General features: G+C 34.1%; 3 protein-coding genes across 7 annotated transcripts; 1 reads left to right on the forward strand and 2 right to left on the reverse strand.

Annotated features, from left to right (window-relative positions):
* Window positions 1–919: 919 nt before the first annotated feature.
* Window positions 920–1,948, reverse strand: LOC105793659 (uncharacterized). The gene has a single exon (XM_012622517.2). The coding sequence runs from the start codon at window positions 1,946–1,948 to the stop codon at window positions 920–922; it is 1,029 nt and encodes a 342-aa protein (XP_012477971.2).
* A 2,232-nt stretch (window positions 1,949–4,180) lies between these two features.
* Window positions 4,181–6,244, forward strand: LOC128032073 (protein MAINTENANCE OF MERISTEMS-like). Of its 2 annotated transcripts, none has more exons than XM_052620360.1 (3): window positions 4,181–4,878; window positions 4,956–5,040; window positions 5,146–6,244. In XM_052620360.1, the coding sequence occupies exon 3, from the start codon at window positions 5,227–5,229 to the stop codon at window positions 6,037–6,039; it is 813 nt and encodes a 270-aa protein (XP_052476320.1). In that variant the 5' UTR covers window positions 4,181–4,878; window positions 4,956–5,040; window positions 5,146–5,226; the 3' UTR covers window positions 6,040–6,244. Both variants share the same exon structure in this region, with proteins under 2 accessions (XP_052476320.1, XP_052476321.1).
* Window positions 6,245–15,373: 9,129 nt separating this feature from the next.
* On the reverse strand, window positions 15,374–19,423 carry LOC105791667 (zinc finger protein ZAT9). 4 transcript variants are annotated; one of them, XR_008198503.1, is made up of 3 exons: window positions 17,844–19,201; window positions 16,945–17,052; window positions 16,202–16,572 (listed from the first exon to the last, which is right to left on the reverse strand). XR_008198503.1 is itself a non-coding variant. In XM_052634346.1 (2 exons), the coding sequence occupies exon 2, from the start codon at window positions 18,740–18,742 to the stop codon at window positions 17,909–17,911; it is 834 nt and encodes a 277-aa protein (XP_052490306.1). In that variant the 5' UTR covers window positions 18,743–18,807; window positions 19,230–19,423; the 3' UTR covers window positions 17,523–17,908. The 4 variants fall into 4 exon arrangements, 1 of the variants encoding a protein (XP_052490306.1); XR_008198505.1 differs by lacking the exons at window positions 16,202–16,572; window positions 16,945–17,052 and adding an exon at window positions 15,374–15,550; XR_008198504.1 differs by lacking the exon at window positions 16,945–17,052 and having other exon boundaries at window positions 16,203–16,572.
* Between the last annotated feature and the right edge of the window lie 7,081 nt (window positions 19,424–26,504).

Consider the following 26,504-nt stretch of genomic DNA (forward strand, 5'->3'; position numbering starts at 1 on the left):
GATATTAATAATCTTATTAAAATTTAATAACAATAACAATAATCATTTACCTAAACAAATTTATGCTAAGGGTATTCTAGTCATTTTAGTTTTTTCCATTATGCTATTATACCTCCACTCCATTCAACTTACGCTTCTATTTCATTACATTCAACCAAACAATTGATTTGCTATTACGCCTCTATTTCAATACAGCGAACCAAACGTGCCCTGAGTAATAATAATGTGTAGTTTTCACACGCATACGAGTGTGACAGAATTTCTAGTATGAATAATGTTGTTGATTGAATTAGTATCACAAATGAGCGTGGCACCAACTCAGGATTGATAAAGAAAAACAATTGTTTAACAACGATAAACAATTGTATTCATTTATTATTATTCATCGATGTGTTTTTTGTTTAAATTTCATTTTACTCACAATTTAATCTAATTTTTTTAGTTCTAAATCATATTTTGATTATTTATTATATAATTAAAAATAAAGCATACTTTTCATTATTTCGTGATACGATTTTAATAAAATAAATCACGAGTATTATAATTGTGTGCATAAAATTTCTAATTATTATTTAAATATTTTAGAGAAATTAGTAAAATATATATTTGAAAAACAATCACTGATTAAACATAATAAGTTTCAATTTTTGAACTCCATCTGACGTGTGATATACAAATTGCTGGCAAGCTTATATCAAACCCTATTCACACATCTACGGGAAGTTTATGTCGAATCAGACTTATGAAACAAATACTAACATTTCCTATAATAATGTATTCAATGTAAATAACATTTCTTACAAGTATGTTCACTAGTTTTAGTAAGGAATGTATGATAAACATGTACATACGTCTTATTTGATTCGTATACTATCAAAACCCAAAATTTTGTTTTTATCATTTTACTGGTGGGGGGTATTTAGTGTTGAGCATCAGAAGCAGAAGAAGAAACCTGTTGTTGACTAGCTCGAGCAGTAAAACCAACAAACCAAGCAACCCTCATGAGTTGCATACCAAGAACCAGTATCCACCAACAGACCAGGCCTCTGATTGAGTGCATCACCCATGCTGGTGCATCGATTTCTGCCCCGAGTTTCAATCCCCTCATCAGTTGCAACACACGGTAGCCCTCGTACACAACCGGAGTCACCAACCAAACCGGTGACTTCCAATGCCAGGTCAACATCTCAGTTAGAACCTGAACCGACAAAAGCAGCGTGTAGGGACCCAATAGAACTGCAAATGGGAGGAAAGGCAGGTGAGGTTGCATGAAACCCCTTTGGGAAGCAAGAAGTAACATCAGAGGGATCAAAAATCCAGCCAAAGTTGCACCTAGGTTACATAAATGGTAATTGGAAGGAGACTGGGACTTGGAGACTTGTCTCAGGTTCATTGTCTTGGCACAGTAATCAGCCATGAGGAGAAAAAGGGTTGCACCCAGATGGAAGATGCAATCGAGTCCAATCAAGGAAAAAAGGCTGACCACATTTGGGCCAATGAATATAGTGGATATTGGCAACCATAGGGTGGGAACCATGCCTGTAATGAGAAGAAGACAAGGGCCAAACACCCACATCGGCAACTTAAGATATCGAGCCTGTGCTGCTGCCACTGCCTGATCGGTCCTAGCTGTGAGATGATCAGCTTTAGTTGTTGGATCCTCAGCCCTATTCCCAGAACGAAGGGTTTCAAACAATTCAGATGGGTTTTCCAAGAAGTTATTACCAGATTTGTCAGTGTGAGCCGATGTGAGTGGTGAATGTTCCCATGGAGGTAACTTTGTGCAACAAATAGAAGGGTATCGTCTGATGTGGATGCGATGGATGGCGAGTAAATGTGGCACCTTTGAGGATTTTAACAATTGTAAGCTGATGGAACGAACCTGTGGAGTTCGAGCAATGGACATTGTAGGAGGAGCTTGAGCTAAAGAAGCCATTCCTTGCTTCATATATGCGATGCTATGGTTCATCTTCGACAGCCTTCTTAAGATTATAGGGTTTGCATTTCTCTGAAACATATACAAAAAACTTGAAATACTTGGGAAATAAATTCTTTCATTTTTCATTAATTTAGATCAGATGTTAAGAATTTCACGAAAATACCAACGTAGAGTTTTTTATTTTTTAAATATTAAAGAATTAAACCCAAAAAGTACCCATATCTCCAAATGAAACAACCACAATTGCATCAGACACTAACCAAGAAAAGGAAGAGGATTTTACAAATTATTGACACAATTCAATAAAATAAATTACATTAAAATACCTTTTTAGCAGCAGAAGAAAAGAAAGTAAATAATTTGTAGAAATGTAAGATCTACCTGGTTGAATAGAAAATGAATCGAGAATTGTTTCCCTTATCTGCTTGTGATATTCTTCCACATTTGTCATGGACGATTGAGATGGGGTTAATCCTATAAATCCCACAAAAATAATTCTTGTAAACTTGCCTCTAATGGAAGCTTCACTCCCCTTTCCTATTTACAATTTTAAGAAACAAGAGTAAGGAAAGGTTCATTTTTTTCCCTAGCCAAGAAAGAAAGATAGCAACTTTAGAGTTTCTTTTTATCTAATTGACTGATCCCCTGGGAATGGAATTTGTGTCTTTCCAAATTATTCGGATTCAGTTAAGAACAATATATATTTGTTTTAATTATCGTGTGAATTTAAATGATTGAGTATAGTTATAATTTTTACGGTAATTAGATTTTTTTATGCTTGAAGGTAGTTACTATTCCTCAAATTACTTCCCATTTTGGTTGAAGATACTTTCAAGGATGTCTGCATAATCAAAGCCTAATGATGTTTCTAAGGGCAACTGATGCTAAGCAGCAACATAAACAACAATGAAGCTTTAACATTGAAATTAGCAGCAGCTAAGAGCCTCAGAGCCCGAGACCAAGACCAAGACTGTAGTCTGTAGAGCCTCTTCTAGCTAGACGTACAGCAACATAGTTACTATGTAGTTGTCACAGGCTTCCAACACCCGGTAAGTGCATTTGCTTGATGCAGGGTTAATGGATTTCGTGGGTAAGTGAATTCAAATGACTAAATAGAAGGGAATGCCAGGGTCAAATTCAGCATCTCCAATGGTTAAAAAAGGATGGAGATCAGATGTGAGACTCAACCTGCGGTAGCTTAAGGCCATTGATTTAAATGTTTGTGGTACTATAAATAATTGTGACTCCAAAACCATATTTGTAAGCGATCCATAAGCGTAGATGATAAAAATAGAGCTTACTCCATGATCCAACACAACAACTTATCCTTAAGCTAAGCTTTAAGTTCTTTAGTGGGTTTTTGATGATGATGTAGCGTTTGTTACAACTTTGAAGAAAAGAAGGAGCAGTGATAAAAGATCAGCATTGTTGACCTTCAACTCATAAGCCGGCAATGGGCAATGAGAATTAAGGGATGGATACTGGCAAAATAATACTTCTGCACTCTATAAATTTTTATTTTGTTCGTTTTTCCTTACTTTTGTTTTCGTTATCTATTCTGGTACTTGATTATAATTGTGCACATGGCATGTCAATCAATCAAAAGCTGCCACATGATTGGTTGCTGAACTTTGACCAACTAGATGAGGCCTTTATGATAAAATTGGGCATTTTACCAAAAAAAGTCATTTTTTTTAAAATTACCGAAATAGGCTCATTATTTAATTATTTACCGGAATGTCTATTTTCCGGCAAATCGCGTCCACGTCAGAGCGATGTCAAGGGATGCGCCAGGAAATTGCGTCCACGTCGAGACGAGTTCTTGGCGTGGCGCGATTTGACCACACAAGTGAATAAAGGTCTCAACAATCAAAATTTGATGCTGCCCCCCTAACGGTAAAAAAAACTATAAATACCCCCACCCTTTTTTTTTTCACAAACTAATTCTCTCTCAAATTTCCTCTCAATTTCCTTCAAAAATTCTCTTAAGTTTCTCTTAAGTTCCTCTTAAGTTTCTCTTAACTCCCTTTTTTTAAATAATTTTTTTAAACCGTAAAAATTTGTACGATTTCAGCAATGGCCGGAGAATTGACTCGTCTTGATAAGCATCACATATCGGTGGAACAAATGAAAATAGTAAGTATTAAATTTAATTTTTAAATATTATTTAAGAATTTTTTATTTATGCATTTTTAGATAATTATTAATTTTTTATTTGTTATAAAAGTCTGTAGATCGGGTATTAGAATGCAATATCCGGAATATGCATGCTCCTCCATCACCGTTGGTAGGGAACTACCTGCGGGAAGCGGGTTTTTGACACGTGGCGACGGTAAGCCGAGGATGCAAGGTGGACTCGAAACTAATCAGTGCGTTGATCGAGAAGTGGAGACCCAAGACGCACACGTTCCATCTTCCATGTGGAGAGTGCACTATCACTCTAGAAGATGTCAGTCTGCAATTGGGATTGTCGGTGGACGGGAGCCCAGTCACCGGGTCTACCTAATTTAGCGATTGGAGGCGGTGTGCTACGAGCTTTTGGGCGCTATTCCAGAGAAAATGGAGGGAGGTAAGATCGAGATGGGCTGGTTACGTGACACATTCCCTGATCCGGATGAAGATTCAACCGAAATTGAAAGAATCCGATATGCTCGGGCATACATTCTTCAATTAATTGGAGGTTATCTGATGCTCGACACGTCACGGAGCCGCGTACATCTAAGATGGCTGCTGAAACTCGTTGAGTTTAGAGCAGTCGGTGAATTGAATTGGGGGTCTGCCGTCTTAGCAACGTTATATCGAGAGATGTGCGGGGCTACGCGACCGAGGAGAGCAAAAATCAGAGGTTGCCTGTCACTACTGCAGTCGTGGGCACGGTTTCGCTTTCCATTTCTACGTCCTCGAGTGGACCACTTATATACATTCCCACTCATAACGAGGTAAATTTTATATTAGATTTTACAATTATTATGTAGATTTTTAAAAATAAAAGTATGCTAAAAATTTATTTAATTAGGTGGAACCATCCGGCAAGTCATGCTCGATTACCGTCCTCTCTTGAAGATATACAGCTTCTATTGGACCAACGGTCGGAAGCACAAGTAAGTTTTAAATAAAATAGATATTTCTATATACATTCGCTAGTCGATTGATATTTAGTATTTAGTATTATGTATATAACTAATATTTCTATCATGTTCATATAGTTTCAATGAACACCATACGAGGATCCGGCAATTCGGGCAGTAATCCCGGAAGAGTTCTTACAAAATCCACAAGCTTGGCACATGAAAGTCGTGTTGATCAACTACGCAACCGTGGAGCCGCACCAGACAGACAGAGTGCTCCAACAGTTTGGATGTAGACAACCAATTCTCGTGGATCCTGAGGTGTTTGACGATCAACACAAAGTCGACCTTCGGCAATTGAATACGGATTGGACGAGATACTGGTCTGAGTACATGGAAATGTGGGAAGATCGATATGAATATATACCTATTCGGGAACCAATCATCGTTCCGGAGTTAGCGTGCGTTCCAGAATACATGCCATGGTTTAGGATCCATGGCAAGCCATATTTACTGACGCCAGAGAAGAGGCAGCGGCAAATACGTGTCGAAAGGGAAATGCGCGGGCCTCTAAATCCAAGACGACAAGACGACAAAGGCAGCCCCTCAACGAGGCCCAGACATTCACCCGGCTCATCATCAGCGGCCATGAAATTACCAGGCCCAACGAGAGCACCGACACAGTCACCCGACGCAGCAGTTCAACCGATAATACCTACGCATCCGCCTTTTCAGATGATGCCAGGTGCGTTTCCTAGCCCTTATATGTATCCTAACCCTTATATGTACCATTTTCCGAGTCCTATGGCAGGTTGGAGTCAAATACCCGGTTCAGCTCCATTTCCTGTTATGCCGAGTGGACCGCCGATGTATAGGCCAGCGGCGCACGAGGGATTGCAAGAGGGGCTGTCGGGGAGCTCTCATTTTTACCAATCCCCACCAACGTATGGGTTTCAAACACCGTCGTCATTCGTGATGCCAACACCTCCACATACACTATTCTTTGAAGGTGGATCATCGTCCCAAGTCTGACAACCAAATGCCGTACCGGAAGAACCAGAATCCCCACCGAAGGAACAACAACCGCGTCGGAAGCTAGAGAAAGGAGGAATCCAACGCGTAACCGTCGACGGCCGCCATGTGGCACTGAATCCCCCGGGCATAGACATTGATTGCCGTATTTAAATTTATTTGTACAAATATTTTGAATATTTTGATATTATTTGATGTAATAAAATAGAAGTTTATTTAATGTAATAAAATAAAAATTTTTGATATTATTTGAGAATTCTACTAACCATTAATACCCTTAAATTAAAAACCCTAACCTAATTAAATTAAAAACATTAACCTAATTTAATTAAAAACCCTAAACCCTAAACTTAAAAACCCTAATCTAATTTAATTAAAAACCCTAAACCCTAAACTTAAAAACCCTAACCTAATTAAATTAAAAACCCTAACCTAATTAAATTAAAACCATAAACCCTAAACTTAAAAACCCTAACCCCTTAACTTAAAAACCCTAACCTAATTTAATTAAAATTTTAAACCCTAAACTTAAAAACCCTAACCTAATTAAATTAAAACCCTAAACCCTAAACTTAAAAACACTAACCCTCGTAACTTAAAAACCCTAACCTAATTAAATTAAAAACCCTAACACAATTTAATTAAAAACCCTAAAACCTAAACTTAAAAACCCTAACCTAATTAACTTAAAACCCTAACCTAATTAAATTAAAAATCCTAACCTAATTAAATTAAAAACCCTAAACCCTAAACTTAAAAACCCTAACCCCCTCAACTTAAAAACCCTAACCTAATTAAATTAAAAACCCTAACCTAATTTAATTAAAACCCCAAACCCTAAACTTAAAAACCTAACCTAATTAAATTAAAAACCCCAACCTAATTTAATTAAAACACTAAACCCTAAACTTAAAACCCTAACCTAATTAACCTAAAAACCCTAACCTAATTTAATTAAAAACACTAAACCCTAAACTTAAAAACCCTAACCTAATTTAGTTAAAGCCCCTAAACCCTAAACTTTAAAACCATAACCTAATTAAATTAAAAACTCTAACATAATTTAATTAAAACCCTAAACCCTAAACTTAAAAACCCTAACCTAATTTAATTAAAAGCCCTAAACCCTAAACTTTAAAACCATAACCTAATTAAATTAAAACCCTAACCTAATTTAATTAAAAACACTAAACCTTAAACTTAAAAACCCTAAGCTAATTTAATTAAAACCCTAAACCCTAAACTTTAAAACCCTAACCTAATTAAATTAAAAACTCTAACTTAATTTAATTAAAACCCTAAACCCTAAACTTAAAAACCTAACCTAATTTAATTAAAAACCCTAACCTAATTAAATTAAAAACTCTAACCTAATTTAATTAAAACCCTAAACCCTAAACTTAAAAACCCTAACCTAATTAAATTAAAACCGTAAACCCTAAACTTAAAAACCCTAACCCCTTAACTTAAAAACCCTAACCTAATTAAATTAAAAACCCTAAACTAAATTAATAATTTTACTTTCACATAATGTTAGATTTGGAAAAATGTTTTTTCCTGGTACTAACAATTAATAATTTTATATAATTTGATAATTTTACTAACCATTAATACAATTTATCAATTAATAATTTCACAAACTTAATTTTTTTTACAATTACATTCACCTATTGCGATTAGGGCATGATCGACTTGTATGGCCTGGATTCCTACACTATCCGCACAACTTCGTTTGACTGGCTGTTTCTCGGATATCCATATTGTTACGTATTCTAGTCGAGCAAGGTTGACCCTTTGGTTTGCGACGTAAATCTCTATCCGGTAACAGCTTAAAAGGAGCAAGAGATACGGGCGGCCACTTACGTTCATCTGGGACCGGTGGGAAAACGTGTCTCCAGACGTTGTACATGTTTTCTAATTTATACACTTCGTCCACATAACTCATCGGATCCAGACGGAGATTCTGACAAGCTGCAATAACATGCGCGTATGGATAACGAAGTGCATCAAACATCCCATAGTCACAAGTCTTATTTTGTAAATGTACACGATATTGCCCGCCAATAACACCTTGGTGCAGTCTGCAAACTCTATCACGCGAAACCATAAATTGTCTCGATCGTGACACACTATGTGCATGGTGTTTGCCCTCGCCTTAGCCTTGTTAATTTCTTGAACTACCTTATTGCACCATACATGTCCTCCCTGCATCTGGCCTGCATAACTTGCTACTCGCTTTGGAAATAGTGCCGCCAAATGAAAATATGTCTCTCACACAACCGATGTTATCGGTAGATGGCGCGTTCCTTTAATAATAGAATTGATGCATTCAGCCAGGTTCGACGTCATATGACCATATCGTAGGCCGCCGTCGTATGATTGTGCCCACTATTCGAAACGTATGTTACAAAGGTAGTCCGCCCCTTCTCCGTTAATTGAACGTAAAATTGACAAACTAATTCAAATTGACAAACCAAATAATACAGATATAGACTAAATACCCATGTTGGTCACTTGTCGTCGTTCGCTCTTAGATGGATATTGCCTGTAGTAGTTCGAAGCAACGTGTCTTAGGCAATATCTATGGTGTGTGCGCTGCCATAAGCTTCTCTGTCGATCAAATGCAGCTAGTATACCGGCGGCCCAATCTGAAATAACACAGATATTAGGTTGGGGGCACACATGCCTCCTTAACCTAGAGCGAAAGAAATCTCAGTCATCAGACGACTCCCCCGATGTTATTGCAAATGCAATTGGAAGAATTCTCCCACCGCCATCCTGTGCCACTACAAGCAATAGCCGATGAGTATACCTATCGAACATAAAGGTACCGTCAATTTGTACCAACGGCTTGCAGTATGGAAATGCGTCTCGGCATTGCTTAAAGGTCCAAAACAGGCGTTTGAACACTTGGCATCCACGTAGCAATCGGCCGTTGTAGTACGCATGTTCCGTTTCAATGTCTGTGATGACACCTGGGACGTATCTCTCTAGCACTTGACACTACTACCATATTTCATTATATGAGGTGTCCCACCCACTATGCATCTTCTCCAACGCCTTTTGCTTAGCTATCCAAGCCTTGCGGTAAGAGGGCGTGTACCCCATTTAGCTACGAATATTGACAATTAACACCGGTACTGAAGTCCTGAGATCTACTTTTACCGTGGGCAGTATCAAGCTAGCTAACATAGCTGAATCCATCTTGGGATGATCTTGTGAAACACCTATAAACCGAGTACATTAAATAATGCAACATTGCATAATAAAAGTATTATTCAGAAACCGTCAATACTATACCTGCAGCACATGTATGTGGACCTTTGTACTTTTTAATCTCCCACAACCCTGTCCTTTTCCTTAACGAGGCGTAGATTTTCCATGAACATGTCCCGTCTTATACCGCACACTTCGCCTCAAACTTATCAGATTTGGATTTAATGACGTGGTAGTTAATGCCATTTTTGATGCTATGTTGTTTCAAAGCACCAATAAAACTATCATTGTTGATAAACTGATTACCAATTTCAAATTCACCAGAATCTATCCCCGAACTTGTACGATCACGCAACAGGTGTGGTAGATCTGGAAACTCGAACGCATCATCTGCGGGCAGATCGATATTATGCATGTGGGCTGGAGGTGAGTATGCTCTGAATCGTGGATTTTCTTCTTCATCTGAACTCCTTTTAGCATCTTCAGGTTCTGTTGGAATAGGCTCCGGTTCAGAAAATAAGCCAACTTCTGCACCATCCGACCCGGGCTCTCGAGGTGGATCCACATCGGAGTCATCTTCTAACCCACAATCATCTACAGCATACGAGGTCCCCTCACTGGTTGACGTCGTAGGGAGTACGTCATCCCTTCTTCTGGGCATTTGATAACGTCCCCAATTGGATGTAGATTGCCACCCACTAGAACTTGATGTCGTTCCCCAGTACGTATTTCCAGCATCAAACGTCGAGTCACCGACGTACATGTCCCATGCACCGATAGAGTGTCTTGCAGGGGATGTGCATTCGATATCGCTACCGAACATAGGCTGTTCTGTATTTTGTAACCCGCTAACCGAGTGTCAGTCAGGGGTCGTGTATACATCTTGAATACCGGCCGTAAGTACATCAGTTGGCGATGTAAATTGTACATATAACTCAATATAAGGTGCTCTACTAGCAAGATGGGTCTACACCATTGCCTCCAAGCTACAAGCACCTTTTATGTCGAACGAATCATATGTCACCGGATCAACAGAAGAACAAAATCGATACGTGATAGACAGAACTTTCATTGGCGTCGTTCCAAAAATTTTACACCTAATTCTTTTACGAAGTTCAGTCAAATCTATGTTCGTTAAAACCGATGCACCGTATTCTCCGACAAAAAAACAACACCATTCTCGGTGTGGCAAACCTCACCATCGTAGTAAATAACAGCACTAATACGTTTACTCATATTTGAAACTCTAACCTTCTTAGCCTCTCTAAATTATTTCTGCTGTGACTTATGCATTTTGAAAACATTTTCTGCCTAATTTATAGCCTCAGCCCAAACATGCTACTGTAACAAAAGCGCGTCCATTTGGGAGTGATTTTCACAAATTCTTCTCAAATAACATCCTGCTAGAAGCGATTTTATACTATTTGCTCAGAAACGTTAAAAAAAATTTATTTCTTCCATGACCGACTGTAGCAAAAGCGCGTTCACGAGGGCGCGATTTTACAAATTCTTCTCAAATAGCATCCTGCTAGAAGCGATTTTATACTATTTGATCAGAAACGTCAACTCAAAATTATTTCTTTCAAGACCTAAAAACCCTAAAAAGCCTGAACCCTAAGCCCTAAAAGCCGAAAAAACCTAACGTGGGAAAAACGGCAAAATCGCGTCCCCCGGAACGCACTATGTGGCTCAGGAAATCGCGTCCACGTCAGCGCGAGTTGCTGACGTGGACGCAATTTCCTGGCACGTCCCTTGACATCGCGCTGACGTGGACGCAATTTGCCAGAAAATGGATCATTCCGGTAAACAATTAAATAATGGGCCCATTTCGGTAATTTTTTTAAAAAAATGGCTTTTTTTGGTAAAATGCCCGATAAATTTTTCAATTTTCTTTTTTATTTTACAAAAAATCAAAATGTCCAAATTCTTATTTTTTTTAGTGAATTTCTGAAAAAATGTGGTTAATCCCTTCCACCTACTAAAATTAATAACGTGAGATTGCTTCGCCTTTTAACTAATAACATAAGATAAAAGGTAACACTTAATTTTTAAAATTAAAGACAAAACTTTACATAACATTAAACTCTAATAAAATAAAACATTATAAATTTTATACAAATATTATCGTTGTAAAAAATCCAATAAAAAAAGAGAGACAAGCTTACACAGTAACACATAATATTTTATATATAGATATTAAAGTATAAAAATTAATAGAGATAATACAGTGACCCATATTTTAGTTTTTATTTTTGAATATGTTAAATATAAACATTATTTTGTCAATAATTATAGATATTATTATATTAACCCGATACGTTGATTTTTACATTTCTCTATATTTCTAAAAGTAAAAAGTACATTGGTCAATAAATAATTAGTTGACAAATATTTTGTATTATTATTTAGTTTTCTATTAACAAGTAATTTTAGATTCAAACATAAACAACTCTACCTCTCTTCCTATAAAAATTAAAATAAAAGAATAATGTAAATTTAATATCAAGTTGAGACTAAATCAATCAAGAAAATTACTTAAATAATTTACATATTTACAAAAAAATTATTATTAGAATATTTTTATTTTTTCTTATTTTAGAAAAAGATAAAAAATTTACAAGTGTAAGTAATATTTTTAAATATATTAATACATGATTATAAAACAAAAATAACACAAATATGATACGAATGTATAAAATTTTCATGATAAAATGTGAAAGAAAATAAAAAATTATAAAATAAATAACATGAATTATTTACCCGAATTATCCAAAAATAATTTAAAGATAATAATTAGTTGTCTAATGACCACTCTCAAATTATAATCTGAACAATCTCAAAAAAGAATAGCATTTAAAGATAACAAAATATATTTTGTAAGAGTTTAATGTTGTACAAAGTTTTGGCTTTAATTTTTAAAAATTAAGTGTGGCCTTTAATGTTATTTAATGAGTTAAAAGAGTAAACAATATCCCACATTTTAAGAAAACAAAATAAATTAGACTTGAGGTCTATATAAAGATATATTTTATAAATTTTATTTTTACAAGAGACGGCATCAAAAATAATAATAAATAAAAAGATATTGGGGCAAAAAGGGCTTCCAACATTTTCGTAAAATCAGCTTAAATCCCGTAATTTTTTTTGAAAAATAGTCTAATTTGATAATATTTTTAAGAAATTCAATTTTTAGGTTAAAATATCTAAACACTTTTAAACCACCATAAAATTTATAAAAATTAAAATATAATTTTTTTATAAATTCTTTCAAAATTATATATTTTTTAAATTCATAAAAATATATTTTTAAAAATAAACTAAGTAAAATTATTTAATTTAAAAACACATTTTAAAATTTATTTCCATATTTGAAATTAACCTTTCTTTATAAATAATATATTTTAACATTTTCTTCAATTTTTCGTGTTACTCTTTGATTCTTTTTTTTTTCGATTTTCTTATTCTCTACTAATTTGTTTCTATTTTCTTTTCTTTTCTTTTCTTCCTCTAGAACTAAACAAAATACTTTTTTTAAATCTTTATTTTCTTTAGTTTTAAAATTCTAAACCAATAAGTGGGAGGATGAGAGAATGGTTAAAGAATTTATGAGATTTTGTAAATAAATTTGAAGAAAGTTGAAGAATGTTTATCAATAACCCAGTAATGCATTGATTCAAGATGACAAACAAACATGCAAACAAATAAAATAATTAAATGAATACTTAAAATGGATATTAAAAAGAAAGAAAGGAAAACATCACTCCTTTAATCCCAAAACCAATTAGAATATCTAAAAAAAAAAACCCTCAAATTTGGAATTGTGAAACCCCCCTCCCCAAATCTGCAACAAATTTGGTTGCTTATAAGAAACTACAACAATGGGATCTAAGATACTTGAACCATCAACTCTTAACCCCCATCAACCAATTCTTCAATCTTTTATAATATTAAGACCTTCAAACCCCATGGCTGCAAAAAATTATTTGACAAATGGTCAAATACCATCCACATGTTGCAGAATCGTACCCGATGGAAGTTTGTTTAAACTAAATTAACAATATGGAAAAACATGTTAAACTAGGTCTAAATATATACTAATTTACTTATCATATTACGACTAAAACTAAAATAGAGAATTTGCATAAAAGAACTAAAGTGCATAAAAGACAAAAACACCAAATTAACAATTAGATTAAGCAGACAAAAGGGTGATTAACTTAGATTCAAGGGGTTTTAATAATTAGCTAACAATTAACCTAATTGATACATTTTGGCCTATGACTAAGTCAATTGATTGACTTAACTCACTTATCTTTCAACCCGATAAATTAAACCAGGCTAGGTTGAACTGGTGTTAAGTAGAATGCCCTTTCGGTCTCATCAACCTAAATTACTTCTTAGATTCGTCAATTCCAAGGTTTGATCACATTCAACCTAAATCAACTAACCAATTTAGAAACCCTAAATCCGAGCTAACTGCTCCCACTTCGGCCAATTAACCTTCCTAGGGTTTAGTTGTCGATCACTCTAGATGCAACATTCCTACCTAGTTATAGAACATTTAAAAAAATGTAAAATAAAATAGAAGGGAAAGCATTGCTCAAAAATTCGAGAATATTAATTGGATGATCAGTTGCTTGAACCGACGAACAATTAACTAATTGTTGCTTTGGCGAAAATTATAACGAAAAATAAAGTAAACAGATAAACTAAAAAAAAGCTTTAATTGAAAAGAGCGAAGTCTTGTAACAACCGAAAGAAATCTCTAAATCAATTCTAAAACCCTAACAATCTATTAAAAGAACTAAGAATAAACTAAAAACAACCCCATTAATCTGTTTTCATGAGCTAATATTTATAGTGTTAATGTATTATGACTAGTTTAGGTCAACTAATTCTCATATTACATGTAACACAATACCTACATACTTAACAAAACTATACAATTCACGAAAGTCATATTCAATGTACCTCTTATCTTTATAAAATCCTTTCTAAGACGATAGGTTTGAATAATAGATTTATTGTTTGTCACAAACTTTCAAAGGTAAAATAAAACCTTACAACAAATTGTTTGATAAAATAGACATATTCGTAGCGTATATTACTACTTGTCATTTGAAAAACATATTTCTTTAAATGTCTCTCTGTATGCATAATATTGCCATCGATCCACCAAAAGACATGTATACCAAAAGATGCATATAAGTTCAAAGGAACTTAGTGTGTCTCACTCATTATTACTTTTTTACGGGGTCGTAGAATATTTCGACTCAAGGGTTTGGGTCCTTTCTTAGACCTTGGCGAATACTTTTTCTGATTCCTGGTTGGCGGATAATCATGTGTCAATCTTTATCCTTAACCACCTTTTATACATTTCGCCCAATTGGCGCCACTGACTTCGCCCCATAATTCAAATCCCATTACACACTTTCTTTGTAAAATGTAGTTGAACGCACTCCTCATAATGATACTCAACGAATGTTATTTTTTATGGATCCTTTTACAGGATTTCAAAAACATACTATTTACAAGAAAAGGGGACTAAATTGCCTAATCAATTGAACTTGTAAACTTTGAAGTCCCTAAGGTCGTGCGTCTATTTCTTCTTTCTCTTTCTTTCTTTCTTTTCTTTCTAATGTTTTTTTATTATAAATATAATATATATATATATATATATATATATATATATATATATACTTCACAATTAAGATTTCTTATTATAATATAATATATATAAATTAAATTTACATATAATATATATATCACTAATTGTCCCACTTAAAGAACAATGGGTAAATTGCTTCTTTAGTCCCTTTAATTATTCTTTAATCTATAATTCAACTTTCACTCTATATGCAATTTAGTCCTTATACCTAATTACTCTTAATTCAATCAAATTCACTTAACCGAAACCTAATTAACTACACAACTAGCTTCGTAAACGGAATCCCGAGAATGTACTTTTCGACACCCCTGACTATCGGGTCGTTACAGTTTTATAATTTATAAAAATTAATTCTTTTGAAGATCGTGATTGTCTCTTTTTAAAAATATTATCTTCAAATTTTGAATCAGTATTTTCTTGTAGGAATATAATACGCTTTACCATTATATCTAACACATCTAAGCCCTCTTTTAATTCAAACTTTCAACCCCCACCAGTTGGGGTGTTAATTAATTAGACTACCAAATGGCAATGAATCTCACAAACCCAACTACCTTTTAGCTTGCCGTTGATCATGCTTAGTGATGTCCACGAAACCAACTAAAAATATGACAAAGGCAAGTGTACCTGTCGATAAATGATATAGCTACGGTGAGCAGAGATATTGTTCCCACGAGGACTAAAAGTACTAGTAATTACTGTCTTTCTATTATTTACCGACAATTTGAAGTGATTGAATTAAACTAAAATTAACTAAATTAATTAACTAAGAACTCAGCAAAGAACAAATCAGGAAAATAATCGAATAATAGCCAATAAGCGAAACAATACCCAGGAAAGAATTCACCTAGACTGCATCTATCATTATCAATCTGAATTAAACAATTTATTCACTTAATATATTGATTCGTAGAAATCTCTAAATTATGCTAATATCTCTCTTCAAGACTAAAAGCAACTGACTCTAGGTTGATTAATTGAAATTTCTTTCTAATTAAAACCCCTATTATCGCATTAACTCGATTTATGAATTCTCCTATTAGATTTGACTCCAATCCAATAGATTTATGCCGTCCTATTTCTAGGAATGCATGTAACTTCATTCAATTATGGTAGATCTACTCTAAAACAGGGTTTATTCCTCCTCTGAATTAAGCACATCAAACATGAATTAATAATCCGGAAATATTAAATCAAGAATTAAGCACACATAACTAAGAACAAGATTCAAGTATTTATTGCGTAAAACAGAAATCAAAACATCTCCCCTAGGAATTTAAAAAATTAGTTCATAATCGCGAATAAAAACATTTCAAAGTCAGTATAACTACAAGAAATAAAGAAACTCATAATAAAATTTAAACAAATTAAAAGGAGATATTCAATCTTGATAGAAATCTGCTTTAGAGTCGACTTCAATGGTGTTTTCCGAGTTGTTTTCTTCAATCTCCTCTTACGGCTCTCTCTTCTCTTTTTATATTTGGTATATATAGGTCTTAAAATGCCCGAAAAATCTAAAAATTGTGTTTATTTGTAGTTCGAATCGCGAAATACACGCGGTCTGGCACATGGCCGTGTGTATGCCCGTGTGGCTCTTGAAATCTGTTCTAATTGTCCGATTTTCTCTTGTTTTGCTCACAAATACTCTCCTAAGTATAGAAACATGAATGTAAAGAATTAGGAGCATAAAATTTACCATTTTGCATTGATTAATCACCCAAAAACGCATTAAGAACAAGATTAACATATGTTACTTTTGACACTTGTCACTTAACTCTTTTTCTCTCTACCTTTCATCATCATCATTAATGTCTTTAGCATGGATAGTTGTCAAAACCTTAGGAAAAATAGGGACCAATCGTTCCCCCCAAAAAAAAAAAAAAAAGGTCCACCGAAGTAAGGCAGTCATTAAGTGGAAGTTTCAAAATTAAAACCCTCTTTGCTTCAAAGACACCACATTGTCATGATCGTCCTAACTCTCTAAAATCTCATTAATGGTGGAGTAATTACAAAAGAGTTACCTTTATTTGTTTATGTTATCACTTAATAATGGTCGATAAAGCAGTCCTAATCATCGTGGCTGTGATTTTACTTAGAGTTTGGAGGCATGGGCAGCCGCCTTGCCTAGCCTACATGGAATAAACAACTATTAAACTTTCTTCTTTTAGAAAAAATTACCTAAACACTTTTATATATATATATAAATGTAATGTATTTCAATGAATTTGAACCCTTTATTTTAATCAGGTCAGTATTTTTAAATTTAAAATTTTAGTCTTGATTTAAAAGGTAACAATTAAATCCTTTTAAGTCAAATGTTGCTATTTGTTAAATAGTGAATTTAATTCTTTTTAATCCCTATATTTTTAAAATTTTAAATTTTAATAATATTACACAAATATCAAAATATCTAATTTAATGAATCCAATGACTACATTAAAATAAAAATATAACAACTAAAAAATACCAAATTAAAATAGACAAACTGTTATACCCAACTTACCTAAAATATACAACAACTTATCCTGCATTAACCCAAAAATAGACATTGTTTTTTTTTTTTATGGCAAACAATAGACAATGTTAATTTAGAAAAGTATGAAGTTATTTAAATTTATTACGTATTTAATGAGGGTGACTGAAAATTTAGGATACTTGCTTTAGCCAAGTTAAACCGGACACGTTCTTCTCTAAGTAAAAACAGGGGCTTCTGCTTCTTCAATTTTAACTTTTCCTATCACTGATTTTTCCGCATAGAGAAAAAAAAAACTATTACAGTTAGAAGTTAGAACAGAGTAGAACGATCTATGAAAAACATACAAGACAACCCCTTACATCCTAAATTTTACTGTAAAAACCAGGCAAAAAAAGAAAAATCTAAGATCCCAGAAACAGGTAAAATCAAACAAAACTATTTTACCTTTGGATCAAACATTGTTGTAAACCACGAAAAGAAAATTTGTCCGTCACTTTATATGTTGTTGACTATTTAAGCATTAGGAACCCATCATCATCATCATCATCATCATCCACTGGAGCAGGAAGATTAAGATCTATAAAATTAACTACCAACTTGTTGGAACTTTTAACATAGGTTTGTGCTGTTGCTGCTGCTACATGAGACCTTTTATGCCCGCCAAGAGCTTGTCCAGACGAGAAGACTTTAAAACAAACAGGACATTCATGTGTTTTCTTTTCTGTCATTGAACAAGTAGTACCCACATTTTCTGGTGCTAACTCTGTTTCGAAAGTTTTGATCTTTTTGTGACTCGCTCTGTGTCCACCCAGTGCTTGGTACGAGTTGAAAACTTTGTTGCACGTTTCACATTTGTATTTCCCTCGAGTTGTTCTATTAAACTCTGCAGATTCATCTGTTTCTTCTTCTTCTTCATCAATATCATCATGTTGAGCTACTTTGCTTTTCCGTTGGCCCCTTGAAAGCATCATAAGACAGAAAGCGATATCTTCTTCAGTTGTAGTGTCAGAGAGGGAAGTCGCCTGTTCAGGTTCATCCCAAGTCCGTCTGGATCGTTTCTGAGTTGGGTACTTGGACGACTCGGTCTCACTTTCTTTGCTTTGAACAACAACTGAGTCTGCATCAACGAATTCAGGATCTACAAAGCGAATGCTTCTCTTTGGGTTCTCTCTAAGACCATAAAACTGCCCTTTTTCTTCCGAGGAAGACGATGAATATGAAGGTGAAGCAGATTCTTGTTCAACGTTGGGAGGAATTGGAAGATTCAACATGTTAGACCTCAATTGAGTTTCTCCATTTGCAAAGCTTTTCAAGCAGAGCTGCTTACACTTGACTTTCTCCATTGCCAAAAACACGCAGAAGCAGGGTTCAATAAACAGATCAGAAGTAGATGTTTATGTTTGTAAGGCTGTGGATTTTAAAGAAGCATAGAAAGGGAGTGGGAAGAAGAAATAAATTAGGTGAGAAGCCACTCCAGGATATATATATATACAACAAAATTTTCAAAAAAATGGGACTTCTTGTTTTGATTAAAAGTGTAATTTACTCTCTTAACAAGAAAAAAATATGAATAAATAAAGATTTTATTTTTTATGAAGGTAGCGAGCAGAGAGTGTCAATTGAAAATTTCAACACAAGTATTTTCGCATTCTGTTTGATTTAATCGGCCAATAAATAAAGATTCAATAAAAGCGTATGCAGGAAGGGAGAAAGAGGGACATGTAACATGCGAAACGTTGCCCGTTTCTTAATCGACACTTCCTGACCTTGCCTTTTCTTACCAATGTAAAAAGAAAAAGGTATTTTAAGAAATAAAATAAATGAGATTACCAGGATAGACCGGTGGCCACATAATGCAATTTGCAATTAGTTGTACGAAGCCGAATAGAACTGCTCTGCTGGGTTTGATGGATCAATAAAGCAGAATATGAAACCCACAAGGCAAGGTTTCCGGCTCTACTAACACTGCACTGTCAGCGTTGGTAGCTTTGGCATGCCTGCTACTGCTGAAGCCGCATATTGCACTTTTTGGTTATTTCCACCACATATAAAGATTGTAAAACACAAGTCAAATAAAATTAACAACTTAAAACTTTGCTTGGGGTTTAACTTTTTCTTTAGTTTATCAATTTGGGAAAAGATAATATTGAAAGAGTTTGTGTTTTTTGACTCAACTTGACATTGAATTTAATCAATATTTAATGTGACTATTAAATATAAAAAATCTTAAAACCAAAAAATACTTTACTTCAATTTTGGACTTTTTTGTGGGAATGGAAGAGTGGGGAAATGGGTAAGAAACTAACTAACCAACCTCCCATTGAGGAAGGAGTTTTCCATGGGGGGTAAATGCCGGGTTTGGGAAGACTCAGTCCCTATCCTACTGCTACTCCTATTGGCTGCTTTCCCCATTCATTCATGTCGACAAACTACACATTATTTTATAATTACAGTGCTGAATGACACTACTTGCAGTGTTGTGAGCTTTTAAGTTACTCTTCTTTCACTAGCGGTCGCTTCATCCTTTGTACAATTAGCTCTATTATATAGCTTGGGTACATCTGTTCTACTTCTAGACAGCGCATTCATCGACCATTTGCTGTCTCATACTTACTAGGATCATGTTCGAGTCGGATAAATCACTGAAATTGACTGAATAGATGCATATTTAGGCTTAAAATATTACTATAATTTTATAGTTTGGACTCCACAACTGCAATTAAACCTTTGTAATTTAGGCGTTAGATAGTTCTGTTAAAAAGAGATAGAGGTTGTTTAAAGTAGTTGAATTTATTTTTAAAAATGTCATAATTTAATTTAATGACATAAAATGAACCTAAATCTATTTTAAGGCTCAAAGATGGGCAACGACAGTAAATTTATCATTCAGAACTCAGCAAACTGCACGAAAAATATGCTGATAACGTCCCTAACAGTGAAAGAAACACCCCATCCGCCAATCATTCAAATCTTTGTTGGTTGGGTTTAGATGGAGAAAAACAAGACACCTGTGATAATTAATTTGGCCCTTCATTCTTTTTCTAACTTAGGGCAGTTCAACTGTTCTTTTTTACCTACAGATACAAGCCATATGAGTAACTTCCATGCATTTTCGTACAAATCGTAAAGGGATGGAGCGTATTATTGGATTTCATTAGTGATGAATAAATTTTTTTCGTAAAGGGCTGGCTTCTTGAGGGAAACATTTAAATAAGAAGAAGAATTGGACGCATTCCCTGATATGGGGAAGTTTCCTCCCTACTTCCTAAATGATGACTGGGGAAGGGTATTATTTTATGGTCACATGAAATAAAATTAAGAATTTCAGAATGATGATATGATGGTGTTACTCGTGAGTTATGTTTTTACTTGGCGCTGGGAATTTACTGTGCTCACAGAATGGACATGGATTTTATAACTAGTTTAAGAAATAGGGTTCGCTAGTTCTCAAGAATGGGCGCATTTGTCGACGGTTTATGTCTCAATCCACGGGCCAAGTGCCACAGTTGGGGCAATTTCCAAGCTCCATTTACACACCCAAAAGGTGTGACTCAATTTCAATCGAATTTTTATAACTCATGCTTCTTTACAATAATTTATTGCAATATTTACGATCATCAAAACACACACAAAAAGGTTTTATTAATCCTTCAACTATACCCCAAATTTTAGATTGGTCTTTAAAGTTTTTTTCCTTAGTAAAAAACATCCTACCAGATTCAAGCAAAATATTTTATTGGGGGTTAAGTGTTGGCAGGGATCAAATAGTGACCTTCAGAAAATCAATACCTTTTGTAGTATTTTTCTTATTTCTCCTTAGCATTTGTGTAGTAATCCTTAAATCATTTTTGTCACATGTTCATTCTTAAAACTATATCTGGATGGTACTTATCTGGTTATGTAAGACCCAGTAACTAGATGTTGTAATGAATTTGTATTTAATAAAATAATTTTAATAGTTTTAATAGTTGGGATTGAATTTTGAAATATGAAAAGTTAAATTACTGAATCCTCAAAAATAAAATAAAGACTCAAATTGAAATTTACAAAGTACAAAAACTATATATTTTAATTTTTATAAAATTAGTTTAAATATTTTAATATACTACTATACAATAGAACCGGACTTATGATGTAACCGATTGAGTTAGGAAACGGTTCTAATAATATAAACTGAATTGAAAAACTAAAACCTAGTTAGAATGATTGAAAATAAAATAAAATAAAATAGATAGAATCATATTTTATTATTTTAAATTTTAAAAATTATTTTTTATTTCTTGCTTTGATTGATTTTCATCCTTAATTCTTTTCTATTTTACTTTATTTTTATTCTTTTATGAATTTTAATGCTATAAGTGTTCTCCATACTAATGCATATCTTCTACCAAATCTTCAAGGATACATTATCATAATTTGTTCCTCTTGATTGTATGTATTAGACAATAAGTACTCCAATTTCTTTCATAACAAGTTGAAGCCTAAAAGTAATGTCTTGGAGTAAGGGTGTGGTTGCACAAAAATTAGCTCACCAACTCATGGAGTCTTCATACCCTCTTACTTCAATGACATAAGGTTGACGAAAGTAACTCAAACTACAAGAAACGACACCTTATTCATAGTACACCTTATCTCTCCCCATCCATCGTTGTTCCTCATTCCTGATACTCAAGTTCATTACTTCTGGCTGGCGGTGTTTGGTGTCTACTCAAGTAATTATCATAACTACGGTCTTACCAAAATACAATACCCTCTCTTCTTTGGGGAACTAAAGCCCAACAGTATAATACCCACCATGTCATTCCTTGCTCGAATATTCGTGAAGATTTCTACCCTTGGTAGATCGACAAGACATTTACCATGTTTCACAATCCTGTCGGCCTCTGCTTATCACTATTCTCTTGTGGGTTTTATTGAGCAATCAAATTTGAGTTGCCATTTCCTCTCGTAAAGAATATCATCTGTCTACAGATCTTTCGGCTGCCTTTTTGCTGACTTACATTTTAGGACTGTTCCCATTATAGCCTATTCCATAATTGCTTAAACGAAGTGTTGTCTGCGGCTTCGCTGGAGGACTCTTTTTGTTATATATTACGTTTACCTTCCTACCTAGAGAGTCTCTTCCCCCTTTCATCCTAGTTGGGTTGAGACATTTCTTTGGTTCCACTCATCATCGCCTTTGGCAAAGTCGTCATTATCAGATAGTCTATATTCCTCAGATGCACTCAACTCATTCATTCTTGTGACTTATCGCACTAGTCACACCGCAAACTCTACTTTAAACCTTGGCGTCTCTCTTGCAGACTTCTCATGTATAATCTCGTGTTTAGTTGCCTTGACAAATTACTCCGTGTTTAGTGTCTCAAGAGACTTTGTATTGGTTGTCATAACTGAGCTATGGTCTTAAACCTTTTTACGTCTCTTGAAGTATCGCCTCGAAGGACTTTATCGCTGTCGCAATGTTATACGTCATGTCTCTCGGCGAGCTAAGGGATGTTACAATTATCACTAGATTTAGCTTCTTCTTCTTCTTTTTTTATCATCTCCATTTGCTTACAGAAAGGTGTTAGTTCGTTGGTTGTTGACATCTCTTTGTTTTTTTATCAACTGTCTCACTATGGTTTTTTCTATATTATGAATCATAAGCAGGTAAAAGGAGAAAATATATAGCAAATTTTAAAGAAATAATTTCTGTCGTATTCACTTCAATAAAAGTGAATTTGTAATGTAAAATTATTTACATTTTAACTTTATATAAAGTGCATTGATATTTTTTTAAAAATTATTGTAAAAGGAGTAGGATTGATGCCTTAATATGTGAGATAATATAAATTTTATATAATTTATAACGTAAACAACAATTCTATACTTTATTAGTAATTTTAACTTTATGTAGTGGAGTGTATTCATATTTCTAGTATGAATTCACATTATTACTAAAGAATTTCGCTTTATTAAACACTTACTAATTTTCTAATAAGTATAAATAAATTCACTATTACTCATGCTTCATTCAAATAATTAATTACATAAATAACATACTTTACATGTGATCAATATGCATTTTTTTCAAAATTAAATCAACTTTAGCCTTTTGAAAATATTTAGATCTCACCCTTTTTATTATACATGTTATTGATGCATGAGAACTTCAAATAACAAGAATATCAGTAGCATTATACAAGTACAAAGACAACAGCAATAGTGACTGCCTCGCCAACCCTCAACGCACGAGCACCGTGATTGAGTGAGAATCAACACTAAAACAACAATCAAACCCAAATAATTACGTGTGATTTCTGCAAGCGTGACAAGTCAATTGTAATATAATTTGTACAATAGGGTATAGGAGTACTCCGAGGATCCAATCCAAAGGAGTCGGCGATTAAGTGAATTCTTTTAATAGCCCGTTTTTCAGTGGTGCCAAAAACAGTGGTTTCGGGGCCACCAAATCCGACGATTAAGTTCGTAAATATTATTATTTAATATTTACGAGTCAAATGTGATTTTTAAGAAGGTTTTTAATTTGATAATTTATGTTATATAAGTGATTTATTAAGTTCAAGTGGTTTTACAAAATAAGGTATCAGGACCTTGTTTTTATAAACTGAGTCGTAAATATTTTTATAAATATTTACGGAGTGTCATTAAGTTAGTATTAAAGTTTCGTTAATAAATTTTAACGTTTCGATGGTTAATTAATTAAAAATGATCAAATTAAAAAAAAGTGCATTCCCGGGACTCCATTCCCGTAAATCAAACTCGTAAATATTTATAGTTAGTTGTGTAGTTAATTAGGTTTCGATTAAGTGAATTTGCTTGAATTAAAAGTAACTAGGTATAAGGACTAAATTGCATACAGGGTTAAAGTTGAATTATAGATTAAAGAAAGAAGCAATTATGTCATTGCTCATAAATGAGGCGGCATAAGTGTTTATTATTAAAAAATTTAAAGTTAAAATATATATTATAATATTATAATATTATATCTTAATGTTTAAGTACATATACTATATATATATTATATTATATAATAATAAAACAAAGAAATAAAAGAAAAAGAAATAGAGGTTTGCAGAGGCGTTCGTAAAGAATTCGCGTTCATATTCGTATAAGAAAAAAGGTTCGCAGAGGATTCACAAATCACAAAATCACATAGCATATAGTTAGTGCCCATGCATACAGTTCACAAAAGATTAAGTCCCACACCTGAATTTGCTAAACTGAAGCACTATTGACAACACGAAACGTGCCACGATTCAAACTTGCCTCGCTTTCTTCCCAATCTATACATTGCAGACAAAAAGTATACATGAAGAATTCGACCACCAGATAATTAAAGAAGGAGAGCAAAATTTGATTAAATCACCACAAACTTACACTGCCAGAGAACATCAGCATAAATGTTGTTGACAACGAGGGTGATGCAATTGAGGATGTTTTAATGAGACGCCCTTGTCCCCCAGGATATGTTTTGAACAATTAGACCGCTTTGGGCCTCCTTGTAGTTTCTAAGTCCTCTCCAGAGTAATACCCAATGATAATTCTCCATTTTTTTTGTGTACCTAAATAGTGGGTTTCAAAGTTTCAAGTTCAATTGGTTAGTCAATTTTAGAAAATAATGCAACAATGAGATCCTTGAGTAGCCAAAACATTCAACAATGGAGGAATAAAATCAGCAAAAGGAAGAAAGAAAATCAAGAAATGAGTTGTAAATGAATAGAAGGGGAGACACAAAAAGAACAAGGGTTTCGGGGTAGAGTATCACCACTATAAATAAGTACACATGTATACAGTTCACAGAACACAATTCTAGCAGTAAAGCACACACAGTTCACTAAACACTAATTTAGAAGTTCACACATAGACATATACATGGTTGCAAACAAATTCACAAAACATAAGAGGTTCGCAGAGGTTACAAACATATCACATAAGACAAGAGGTTTGCAGAGGCGTTCGTAAAGGATTTGCATTCATATTCCTATAAGAAAAAAGGTTCGCAGAGGATTCGCAAATCATAAAATCACATAGCATATGGTTAGTGCCCATGCATACAGTTCACAAAAGATTAAGTCCCACACCTGAATTTGCTAAACTGAAGCACTATTGACAACACGAAACGTGCCACGATTCAAACTTGCCTCGCTTTCTTCCCGATCTATACCTAACAGACAAAAAGTATACATGAAGAATTCGACCACCAGAGAATTAAAGAAAGAGAGCAAATTTTGATTAAATCACCACAAACTTACATTGCCAGAGAACATCAGCATAAATGTTGTTGACAACGAGGGTGATGCAATTGAGGATGTTTTAATGATACGCCCTTGTCCCCCAGGATATGTTTTGAACAATTAGATCGCTGTGGGCCTCCTTGTAGTTTCTAAGTCCTCTCTAGAGTAATACCCAATAATAATTCTCTATTTTTTTGTGCCCCTAAATAGTGGGATTCCTTTTGTAAGAGCTTAAGTTTGCTCTTTATCATTTCAATGAACATTAATAAAGATGCATTTTTTCATGGTCTTTTCATTTCCATTAGCTTCATAATTATTCCCTTTTCTCATCTCATATCATTCCATAACATTATGTTTGTTGATTCTAATAGTTTGATGCTCCTCTATAGTTTTCTTTTCCATTCACCTTTCAGGTGCTCAGATAATAATGGCATGAACAATCCCGTTATAAATCCTGAAATCGATTTCGAGAAGGCTATTTGTTTAGGAGAAATCGTAGCTGAGAAAAATGTTGAATATTGTGTCTCATCTACTGGCTTACTGAGAATGGTAGAACAAGAAGAGAAACAGATTCTACCCCATCAAGAACCTGTTGAGATAGTAAGTTTGGGAAATGAAGAAAAGAAACAAGAAGTGAAGATTGGGACTTCCATTTTAGAGAACACCAAACGAAATATGATCGTCTTGCTCCGTGAGTACAAAGATGTATTTGCTTGGTCTTATCAGGATATGCCAGGGTTGAACGAGGATGTGGTGGTCTATAGGCTCCCACTAAAACCAAAATGCAAACCCGTTCAGCAGAAGTTAAGAATGATGAGACATGAAATGTTGTTAAAGATAAAAGAAGAAGTCAAGAAACAATTTGATA

Source organism: Gossypium raimondii, chromosome 8, assembly GCF_025698545.1.
Source record: "Gossypium raimondii isolate GPD5lz chromosome 8, ASM2569854v1, whole genome shotgun sequence".
Taxonomy (NCBI): Eukaryota; Viridiplantae; Streptophyta; class Magnoliopsida; order Malvales; family Malvaceae; genus Gossypium; species Gossypium raimondii.

Bases quoted from the DNA above. Each gene is read 5' to 3' on its own strand.
- LOC105793659 (XM_012622517.2), bottom strand. From the start codon at position 1,948: ATGAAGCAAGGAATGGCTTCTTTAGCTCAAGCTCCTCCTACAATGTCC.
- LOC128032073 (XM_052620360.1), top strand. From the start codon at position 5,227: ATGAAAGTCGTGTTGATCAACTACGCAACCGTGGAGCCGCACCAGACA.
- LOC105791667 (XM_052634346.1), bottom strand. From the start codon at position 18,742: ATGGAGAAAGTCAAGTGTAAGCAGCTCTGCTTGAAAAGCTTTGCAAAT.